General features: G+C 38.8%; 1 protein-coding gene across 1 annotated transcript; it reads right to left on the bottom strand.

The window, feature by feature from the left end:
* Window positions 1-625: 625 nt before the first annotated feature.
* Window positions 626-9,585, bottom strand: imp4 (IMP U3 small nucleolar ribonucleoprotein 4). Its single transcript, XM_085424946.1, has 9 exons — window positions 9,459-9,585; window positions 7,763-7,871; window positions 7,567-7,650; window positions 7,363-7,472; window positions 2,897-3,029; window positions 2,258-2,412; window positions 2,077-2,171; window positions 1,921-1,994; window positions 626-991 (listed from the first exon to the last, which is right to left on the bottom strand). The coding sequence occupies exons 1-9, from the start codon at window positions 9,459-9,461 to the stop codon at window positions 879-881; spliced, it is 876 nt and encodes a 291-aa protein (XP_085281072.1). The 5' UTR covers window positions 9,462-9,585; the 3' UTR covers window positions 626-878.
* Window positions 9,586-12,199: the final 2,614 nt, after the last annotated feature.

Raw genomic sequence — 12,199 nt, 5'->3', positions numbered from 1 at the left:
GGTTACTGACACAAGTATAAATGCATACTAGTGCACTGTTCAGACACTTGACACATATTTGCGGATGTGTCATTTTGGCAAATTGGTACTGAAAAAAGGATGAAAATCTCTGTGGTGAAATATAACTTTAAGGAGAGAGAGACAAAGGGTGAGAAAAGAGAGGAAAAAAGCACACACAGGCGGAATACATGTTATGGTTTAATCTGAAAGAGACAGGAGACTGTAGTGGCAGGGGAGAATGTAGTTAAGGTAGCAGTCTGCAGAACGACTTCAGACATCAAAAAGAGGAAGTGAGCAAAGGCAGAGGCAAGACACAGCAGGTCCAGCTGGAGGTGGCAGATGCGAAGTCGAGGATGCGAAGGTTTTCACTGGAATGATCAGAGTGGATAGGATTAGAAAGGAGTACATCAGAGGGGCAGCTCAGGCTGAGCGGTTGGAAGACCAAGTTAGAGAAGCAAGGCTGAGATGGTTTGGACATTTACAGAGTGACGGCAGATATGTTGGACAAAGAATGTCAGCCAGGAGCAGAAGGCAAAGACCCGAAGGCAGATTGGTGTGTGTGTGTATATATATATATATTTTTTTTTTTTTTTTTTTTTTTTTTTAAAAAGAGACTCATTGCAGATCAAGTAAACTCTTTATTATAAAACAGCATCAAAAAGTTAGAACCATATAGAATGCAATGCTTTATACTGTATATATAACCCTACAAATAGGGTTGTCATAAAAAACAGGGCTCAATCTACTTGAGCTCAGCTGTCCTATTCATCACTGTAGACATCCATAGCTGTTGACTACACTTGGACTTGTCATCCCTCGTTATGCTCCTTTAACAAAAATCACATATTATTTTATAATTCCAGATGATGACTCAGTTCCTATTCAATGCTAAGGAATCTTCTTTTCTTCGCTGTGTGTGTATATGCGTGGTGACGCCACTCCACATCTGCGGTGACCTCGTTCTCCAGGGTTCCCAGTTTGATCATATACACTAAATAGAAAGAGGACGTGGTGTTAATATTTAACGAGCCCAAAGAAAATTTGTACAGAGCAGAGGATAGTAATCCATTTTTTCTACAACTGGAGTTTCCCCTGATGCTCTTACTTCCAATCAGATCAAAATATCTTTTTTCTTCCTGGTGTTGCACATTAGTATCCAATACATTACACAACACACAATACACTGATTTATATTAAAAATTGAAGCTACATATTTTTACTATACATTTTTAAACTTCCAAAAAAGTTTAGACTACATGTACATAAAAACTGTAGAATGTAAATTTCATGAAAAATACTAAAGCAGCAATGGCACCAACATACCTCAAAAACTTGGGAGGTGGAAAGAAAGTGGTAACCGTATGAATTGGCAACAGCTCAGTAATATGAATGGGTATAAAAAGAGTTTCTCAAAAGTACAAATGGGCAGAGGTTAACCAATCAGAACAACTCTGTGTCTGCCATGGATGGCTGTGATGTTCGGGCCCGGAGGCTGCACTGCATTATGCAGCATGATTCTCATGAATATGACTGCACATGCTCGGCAATGCTTTCAGAAATCATAGTCAAACTAATCACAATTTGAAACAATTTCCACCAGACTAAATTGGACTAAAACACACCATGTTGTTTTAATCCTTAAATCAGGTGTAAATTGCTTTGATGTAATTTTGTAAACCTTTCATTGATCACAAGAAATCCCTCTACTACTGTAAGGACAGCAGCCATGCATTGTCTAGGGTTTTTATTGTGAAAGGTAAAGACAGGAAAAAAAGTCTTTCTCCTATGTATAAAACAAATCAGATTTCTGCTATAGATCAAGTAGTGACAGATGGAAAAACAAAGAATTTCCAGAGAAGATATAACCACGTCAACAATGGTTAATTCAGTCTCTGAAGAGCGGTAACTTTCCATACTTACATTTCATTTCAAACCTGGGCCCTACTTCCGTCAGCTGTATGTTCTTGTGGTCTGTTTTCTTATAGGTGTGATGTCTGTTAAAAATAAATGCATCATATCTTACTCTTTAACCCAAATAGCATTTTGTTTATATGAATTTTCACTTTTGATGCTCACCTGAAAGAGATGAAGTCTTCTTGGTTGGCGAATGTGATCACACGCCTGCTGTCCTCCTTTGGCACTGGAAAAAGATACTTGAGGATATTGGATACCTGCGTGAGTAGAATTAATTAGTTGTACACACAAACAAGCGGTGAGAAAGAATATCCAAGGCATGTGCTGTCCAGCACTCACTCACCCTCTTGCCGAGCCGTGAGGTGAAGTTGTGAAAAATGAGGTGGGGGTAGGCCTCAGACATGGTGCCTATGTCGGGAACATCGTGCCTCATTACCACGTTGTAAAGAGTGAAATAAGCTGTTGGGCCAAATGGCAAATGGCACACCACCAGGCCATCTGTAAATATATAAGAACAAACAAAACTAAGCAAAATAACAAATATTATGGTCAATACTGAGAGTTAAACAAAAACCCAAAACACTCCATTATAAATTTTAAAAGTGCAGAGTTTTCATATTGGTAAAGAAACTGTGTTTGTTTCTCTAGTGTTGACCTAACGTGAAGACTATAGGGCAGCTAGAATGAAGAAAAAAAAAAAAACCAGCAATGCACATGTGCAATGGATGTATGAACAAGCTGTACAATGTGGTCTGAAACCACCAACCAGTTTTAGCACTGTTGGTGGATGTTGTGCATACAGAACACAAAACTACATAGTCCTTTATACCCCATGAAAGCTGAGTGGGAGTAACCATTAAAGCTCTTCTGAACTGAATGTTTCTGTCATATTTGAGCCTGCCTGTAGAGCAAAATGACTGAGTGTGGGGTTAATGAGGGTGGACTTTGCAGCAAAATGAATAAGTGAATAAAGCAAGTATACCTGGCTGTCCTCTTGTCTCATGCACGATGACGAGGTCGGTAACACTGTTAGCTTTGCAGGCTTGTACCAATGCAGGGATCTCATGATTTCCTCTGTTCATTCGCTGGGCCCCAGGGAACATCAACTTTACCTCCTGGAATCACATACAAGATGGGATTCGTGTATTATTGTCAACTCAATTTTTAATGGTCATGGTCTACACTGCTTTTTTTTTTTAAATATATAAAACCCGAACCCCAGGTTGTTATCAATAGCTGGGGCAGCGCCTTATACAGCATCACTGTCTGTATTTGTGCAGCTAAAAGAGAGCAAAAACTTCAGAAGACAGAAGAGTTTACCACCGACCACAAGCCTCAAGAAAAACTCAGAACTACAGCAAGGCATGCAATATGTGGCCAAATTAGGAAAAGCAGCGCAGAAGAGGTGTGTGCATGTCAGGGAGCAGTGACAAAGTGTAAAAAGTCACACATCTGCACAGATCACAAACTCACTAAGGCTACATCTACACCGGATGAATTTGAAAACTGTGTTTTCGTCTAAAAACGCTCCGCATCCACACTATGGTTTTCACAGAGTTGTTTATCCACACTGAAACAACCTAAAATGCTTACATTCCAGTACTGCGCATGTGTGTAAAGTAAGATGATTCGACCTGTGTCATTTCTGTCTGCCATTTATTTACTTTCCAGCCCTTTGAAACATTGTGGCAAAATGTCGAGGAAAAGCACCAAGTTTTTTTAAATGGACTGACAATGAGGTGGAGTTGTTGCTGTGAGTAACACGAGAGTACAAAGTTGCAAAAGCGAGTGAGAATTAAAGAATTTGAAGAAAAGCTATCTGAAGCATGTACAAACTGATATTAATCTTTAATAGGGCTGTCAAAATTGAGAGCAAACAAAACAACTGCTGTATAATTAAGATAGGCCACCACTATTTTAGTTTAATTGGTCATCATATGACTAAAATGTGTCGCTTTGGAGAGCATTTTCAAAAAGCTCAGTTTTCCTTGACCAAAAACGCCATCTGTGGACGGACGGCCAAAACGGAGAGAAAAAGATGCGTTTTCAAACGAAAACGTATTAGTGCGGACATGGCCTAAAGCACATAATACAAATCACTATGGGGTCTGACAAACTACCCAAATCTGTCAGAACTAAAGCCCCTTTTCCATTAGTATCTACTTAGCATGGCTCGCCACAGTTTTCAAGGTTTTCCATTTAGGTCACAGTACCTGGCAGCAGGTACTTTTTTAGTATCTGCTTGCCCTGGGTTCCAAACGATCTGAGCAGGTACTAAAATGTGATGTCGTCAGGCTGCATGCCACCGATTGGCTGGTCAGTAGTGTCACTTGATGAGTCATGACAGTATCTCATTCACGAACATCAGAACCGCCACTTTGGAATCCCAGTAACAAGGGAAATAACTACAAAAAACAACACTGTGGTCCCCTGAGACTGGCGAAAAGTCACAGACCGAGCAGTGGGTATGTTCTTGCCTCGGTGTACACCTTTGCTGTAGCGTCCGTGTCACATAGTAATTACTTTGTGGGACGCTTGGATGCTTTGCTATGACGACAGCCATGCATAACAGGTACTATCCGAATGTAATGGAAAACCAGTCAATCCGAGTCGAGTCGTGGCGAGTCGATCCGAGTAGGTGCTAATGGGAACGGGGCTTATGAGTCCAACTAGCACCATGTAGCCACTTACAGGAGGCAGCTGTCATTTCAATTTTATTAATATATCACACTTGCTGTTTCATGCCATCTATTACTTTTTATTACAATATGTTTTTGCTATTTCTACAATATCTGCATATGATACTGTGGTCAACAAGAACCTATTAATCTGAACAATCCACCTTTTTTCCTTAACCTCCTAAGACCCGAACTCTTTCATGGCATGCATTTTTTCTCTTTGCTATTGTGAGTCACAATTAAGTAATGATGTGCAAAACTCTTTATTTGGTGTCTGAACACAGCAGCATTTTTCTTGAGTACAAAAACAAAATGAGAAACAACAACTGTGCCACTGTATGGCTAATTTGAAAGAGCAAAATTTTGTATTGTGGTCTAACCCAAAATGTGATGTCCACATATGTGGACGCCAGGTCCTAGGAGGTTAAGGCCTAGCTTTACTACGCGTTTTCACATGTTAAATGGCTCACTTGTCTCTCCTTTTCACTCAAACAAACAACAGACTAATGGAAACACACACACACGTTCAAATCAAGCCGACAGACAGAAGCACCCTTCATCCTTTTTTCTCTTTTTGAGTGTAGCTGCTCCCTACACAGACAATCATTTCAGAAGGGGGCAGATATTCAATTTAATTTCAATCAATTTTTATATATATTACTGTAAGGTAAATATAGCTCCTACAATAATACAGAGAAATCCAAAACAATCAAATAATCCCTTATGAGCAAAAACTTGGCGAAAGTGGGAAGGAAAAACTTCCTTTATACAAGAAGAAACCTGTGGCAGGACCAGGCTCAAGGAGGGGCTAGAGAATTGTTGGATTAAAAATTAGTTGTATCCTTCAAAGAGTTTTGAAGCCTGTCAATAAGCCTGCATATCAGTATTTTTTACATTTTAATGCAAATGTCAACAAAAGCACCATGTAACACCATATTTCTAAGTTAGCACTATCTGTGCTATTTATCTTTTCATTCACAGAACTCCATTTAAATTCTTTAATACTGGACCTCCCTTGGTTTTAGACCAGGGCTCGCAAAATTTCAAATCCCTGGTAGCCCTTCGGGCAGGGACTCTTCAGTTTTTGGTAGCCCAAAATAAATTTAAGTAGCCCGAATAAAAAAGAGAGCAATTTTTTGATTGATGTTTTGTTTCCTGTTTTGTTCTGTTACAATATTACAATTATACATTAAAGTATAATATTGTAACGGAAACAAAACATTAATCAAAAAATTGTTGAAACACAAATTACAACATTGTATAAAAATTACAAACATCAGCTTAAATACTTGGTTCTAATTGAACAGAAATTTCTATGAACTTGTAAGAACTGTGTAGGACATGAATCAGTCTGTGTCAGATCCTGAATTTGAAATTTCCACTGAAAAACTGGTCCCAGTGACAAAGGCACTTGTCGACTCAGAAATCGAGGGAAAACCAACGACACACCCGGCAGAACATTATGTTATTTACACGGGTGCACATATGTGGTCCGCATGTGCGCATTCGCTGTCAAAATAAAAGACGCGCACCAGATTAGAAGTTGCAACGCGTGTTTGCGTCCATATAAAAGCACTGTTTTTGTCCGCTAGAGTGGGATTTTCACGGCACATTCTGCTCCACATCTCTGTGCGTTCATCATTTGTTTGAAGCCAGCTCACCTCCTGCAACTACTTTTCCGAGAATACGTGCTTCTTTTGTGGTTCGGACTCCTTCTGACATTTGTTTGGAGGTGGAGGAACACCAAAGTAATTGCTTAAAGGAGCTTGCTTCTTCGACATCTTTAAGAGTTCTAAACAAATGTCTGTCCTCCTCCAGAAAATCTTATGTACGCAAACACGCGTTGCAACTTCTTATCTTGTGCGCGTTTTTTATTTTGACAGCGAATGCGCACCTGCGGACCACTTATGTGCAGCCCTGGTTATTTAGCTCGTCATATTGCAGCCACAGAAATTCTTTGTCCATGAAACCATAAAGCTGCACTTTATTTTTGCCTTATAGTCTGATTTGTCATAACTTCTCCGTTTTGCAGTAAGCTTTTCTTTGGCTGTCACTTCTTCACCCTGACCTGTCTTATTTGGCTCAGCAGAACTGAAATGCTTTTACACATGCACTCACATAACGCTCAGCGATTCTCTGCGCGATCAACCTCTCACATGTTTGAGCTTGCTGCGGGAGAGTTCACTTGTCATGTTTGCATAGTAAGCTAACGATTGATAAGACGATGTCAGAGGAATTGGTGCACAAATTATCATCAATCACAGATCAGTGCTGTCGCTCTCTATACACAGTTCGCGCGATTGCAAAGTGAAAGCAAAAAACAAGCGCAAATTCAAACGCGATTTCAATATGTCACATATTGACAGTGGCTCACCGATGCCAATGACATAATTACCCAGCTACATTTCCGAAAGAATGCAAAAGCATTGACATATATTTTTCCTTTCTATGATAGCCCGACGGGCAGGGCAGAGATAGATTTTGGTAGCCCGACTGGCAAGATCGCTAGCCCCGGGACGTCGGGCTAGCGATTTTGCGAGCCCTGTAGACGTTGTTCTATATTTGGAAATTATAAAACATCTCTTTCAATTTTTCATGCGTTTCCATTTTTCATCTGTAATATACAGAAACATCTCTGAAAACTATGAAGAACCAGGGTTGAAATAACTGCACATGCCATTAAATATGTGCTGTAGTAAATGTTTTGTGTTAATTCTGTCATTGAGGTTTTAGATGCCTCTACGTGCTTGTGCTCAGAAAGTGATCTAACCTTGGCAAACATTTTGAGCCTGGAGCTTGGGTCTCTGGATGTAGTGACCATGACTTTAGGATCTTCTACTCCAGCCCATTTATACTCATCATCCACATGAGAGCTGACACCTGCGCGCACAAGAAAACACCAAAATTTATGAGTGAACAAAATGTGAGGAAAACTGACAAAATGCTGCTGATAGTAAGAATTCACGACACTTGCCTTCTGCCCCTTCGTCGTCATACTCCACTAGTTTCTGTAGCTCAAGAGCTTCTTTGCGTATCTCAGTGGGAAGGAGATGATTTTCTGCAGAGAAGTAAAAGATGTTTTACTTCTGTGTGGTCAGAGCATTTTGGTGCCAACTCTGGTCAAGCAAAATGTAGTTGGAAAAAGGATCTTAATGATCACGCCAACCTACCGTCGAGGGCACCCTTCAGCTTCTGCTTTTTCTCCTCTATTGTTCGGAGCCTGTCCTCCTGTGCCTTCCTGTACAGGTACTCCCGCCTCAGTCTCACCTCTCGACGCAGCTACGCAAACATTACACCAAATTACTCCAAAGACAGGCCTCTTAACATAATGACATTACCTTGCAAAATGACATTTGCCACAATATCTGAACATGTCTACACATCTCACACAACTTAGGAAAAATGGGTAAGGGACTTTGTCGAAAGTTAGTGAGAAAACAAGACGAAATTAGAAATAACTTATAATCGTAAAAACTTAATACATAATGGCAGACACATAAGTAGAAAGACTGAACATATCTGAACAGGTCTATGCTTAAATCTTCCTACAGTAAAAATTTTACTTAAGTAAAAAAAAGATAATTTAAATTGAATTAAGGTCACTTTGGACTGGTTCTTATATAACACTAGTTAACTTGAGCACTTAAAGTGTTTCATAACTCGAGCTTCAGCATCTTGCCCAAGGATACGTTGTCTGGACTGGAGCCAGGGATCAAACCGGCAACCTTCTGATTTGTAGAAGACCTGCTCTACTTCCTGAGCCACAGCCACCCCATATAATTAAGGATCTAAAAGCAGTTACTCTAACTTGGAGAAATTTTAAAATGAGGAAGCCACTAACAATTCACTCAGCTCATTAACCTGGATTAAAAGGAATGAAAAGTAGCGCAATAATAGCAGCAACTTCATATAACCCCCCGGAGTTGGGAGTTAAACCCAAGACACTCTTTTTGGAATTAAAAAACAAAACAAAAACAGATGCTGATTTTACGACGACTAAAAGTGCATTGTGATTGTTACTGTTCTAATTTTAACATTCAATCCAGTCCCTTTCTCCGTAGACTTACCCAGTAATTTATTTATACAAATGACTTCAAATGACACTGATGAACAGACTCCTTAAACTGAGAAGAACAGAAGAGTCTGTGGATTTATTTCATTAAACTCTGTGACATAAATGATTAAACAATTCTCAAAAACCCTGGCATTTGAACATAAACCCCACTTTATCTATGTTCTATTTTCAAGGTACACAGACATAAAAGTTCAGTTACAAAAAAAAAAAAAGCACATACAGTGTCCCGTTAATTCACATTTAATAACCTACAGGGGTTCTCCCTTCACTGTTCTGTGTCTGGCAATCAAGATTGTATCTTCATCAGTCACATTTTAATGACACATTTGTGAGAATTCACTAAAGGTTACACGTAATTCTCAATTATTTCTTTCTGACACTCCTAAAGTGAGCACAAAATGTCATATTTCTGAGAGCTGCTATCTTTGTTTTGATTAGAAAACTCACGCTTCTTGACCAACGAGCAATTTTTTTTTTCACTCATTACATAGGCTTCGTGGGTTTATTTTTCCCAGTTATACACCAGCCTGTGACGATACAGAAAACGCAGTTGGAACGAAATAAAGCGTTTAAACAGTACTCTAGTATTTCAACATTACCAGTTACAGAACTTTACTGCTGTGCTCTATGGCTCTATGTGAATGCGTGCTAACACTCGGATGGGGAAATGCGCTCGGTACATCCGCCTTGAGCCTGGCTTCTGTGTCAGCTTCGACCTCTACAATCTCCTTTTGGTATCAAACTAAAACACAAATTAACGCTCGCACAAACCTTACAATTTTTTAACTTACCATGATGTGTTTATTGCTAGTAGCTAACCCACGCTACTCACGTGGACACGGAGAGAGACGAGCCTACAAAAGTTTGCGCCATTGGCTGAAAGAAGGACCAATGGCAAACGTCGATACTGACTTGTACTGTACTGTACTGACTCATTTTTCAAATTAAAAGCCAAATAATTATTTTTCTTCTTTCTCTTTTTTGTCTTTCTTTCTTTCTTTTTTTTTTTTTACCGACAAACTTGTGAATAAACAGACACATAAATCCACCAGGTTGTAGTTAGAACGAAGTTTTTCTCTTGAGGATTAAAGATAAGATAAGATAAAACTTTATTAATCCCTCGGGTGGGTTCCTCTGGGAAATTCGGTTTCCAAAAGCACAGCACCGACAGAAGTTACAGAGTTACAGAATATAATATTTTATATATATATATATATATATATACACACACACACACACACACACACACATATATATAAATAAAATATACGAAGGGGATAAATAGAATAAATAGGAATAAAAATAAAAATACAAGTGAATTGCACATTTCAAGTATCAAGTAAATCATCCCCTCACCATGAAAGGCAGGCAACATCTCTGTGGCCAAATATTTCCTGTCAGTTGCCATTAAAAGCACCTCTTCCTGTTTAATAAATTAGACTTGAGTATAATCAGATTCGGTGTTTGGATCATGCATATTCTGATTTCAGTATTTCTTTTGGCAACAGGTAAGCGTACACATCATCATTACAGAGAACTTGAAATCATATCTTAGAGCTTAAATATTTGTTTTTGTAGATTATTATAGTGCCTGTCTGAGCCACTAACGGAAGTAGATTAAACTATGCATCAGTGCCATTCGGTATATGATGAAGGAAAATTATCTTCTATCATTTAGAGGTACACAATTTATTTTGCATAATTACATTTAGTGATATTATTATTATTTAAAACTGTGAGAAAGAATAAACATAAACTATCAACTTGTACTTTATCTTGTAATCTGTTTATGTGGGCTTTTAGAGTATTGTTATTGTATTACTTAGTACTGGCTATTACTAATATATCTTAGTACATGAGTATTAACAGGTCAGTATGAAACAGTATGGCTTAACAAAACAAAAAAAAAACCCATTCCTATTCAAATGAATATCTACAAGTACTGGAATGAAACTGAGTGAAAAACAACCAACATCAAGAGGAAAACTTTAGTGGAGCCCCAGAAAAAATTTAAAAATTATTTCCACACCTAAACAATGTCACTGTGCAGGTACCTGTGAGGCATTGTTTTGGCAGAAGCTGACATGTCCTTATGAAGTGAAGTACAAGAGCCTTCTGAGGGTTTGGTGTCAGCAGAACTCTGCCGAGTGCTGCACCGGCCTCACCTTCAGTCACAGTGAACGCTTGGTGGATGGAGGGAAACTGAAGGTGACCCAGGATGTGAGCTCCTTCACTGTGGAAGTGTTGGAGCCAAACCACAAACAAGGAGTGTACTGGTGTGGTTTGCTGAGCAGGAATGGCACCATCATCAAGCTGGCTGAAGGCTACATCCACAACTGTAAGCATAAGATGATATTTCAATGTTATGTGCATGTTAAGCTTTCATAATTTAAAAAATTACAAAAGGTGATGTTCTAATATGAGTATTTATGGGAGTCATAGTTTTCTATGATTGTAAGCCCAGTTAAGATTTGGGACTGTTGCTCAGCACTTTGTGTTAACTAGGATTTCTGGGATTAGTTCCTAATTTTGCACACCCCAAATTTTGTTTGGTTAGATTAGCATAAATTAATAATAGGCCAGGTGGTAAACATAACTAGCCATATATTAATCTCTGGAGATGGTGGAGACCAAAGTGGAGTTAGTAACATAGTGTTTGTGTTGCAGTGTGTCAGCTGGATGTGCAAACAGATATTAAAACACTGACAAGTCAGTAGTTTCCCTGTTCTAGTGCCAAAAATGTGGATAAGCAAGTAAATGTCATTATAGTGCTCATGGGCTTCACAACATGTATACAAACCACATGCTTTTTCTGAAACCCCCTGCAGCTACTGCTTCATATATCTGGAGCTTAATTCGCTGGATTCTGCTCCCTCTGCTGCCCATAGTGACCACACTTACCCGCATGTACCTGAAAAGTAAGATATTTTTATACCTCACCACAACAGACACACAGTTATTGCACTGAAGCTAAAGTTAGAAAAATTGTGCTGTGTGACACAACTACATGAAGTATAAAACTTAGAAAACATCTATCTATCCATCCATCCTGTTCTCATTCCTTTCAGATTATAATTCAATTTTATTTATTCAGCACCAAATCACAACAACAGTGGCTTCAATGTGCTTTATATTGTAAGATAGACCCTACAATAATACATACAGAGAAAAACCCAACAATCACATGACCCCCTATGAGCAAGCACTTTGGCGACTGCAGGAAGGAAAAAAGTCGCCTTTAACAGGAAGAAACCTCCTGCAGAATCGGGCTCAGGGAGGGGCGGGCATCTGCCTTGACCAGTTGGGAAGAGGGAAGGAAGACAGGAGCACAACAACAACAACACAGCAATTTATTGGATTTTGAGAGTTAAAAGATTTATACATGTTAACTTTTAGTGGAGCTTAGAGCTGTTGATATATTAAAAACAAAGAAAACAAAAAGAACAGTTTTACAATATTATCATTCATGTATACATCATATTTTTAAGAATCACTTTAATTTTGGCACCTCTGCAAATTATGTGGGATGAGA

Source organism: Rhamphochromis longiceps, linkage group LG12 (assembly GCF_057381845.1).
Source record: "Rhamphochromis longiceps isolate RC_006_pf linkage group LG12, R_longiceps_female_GT1.1, whole genome shotgun sequence".
NCBI lineage: Eukaryota > Metazoa > Chordata > Actinopteri > Cichliformes > Cichlidae > Rhamphochromis > Rhamphochromis longiceps.
Note: the sequence above shows the minus strand (reverse complement) of the source record. Positions and strands in the feature narration are given on the sequence as shown.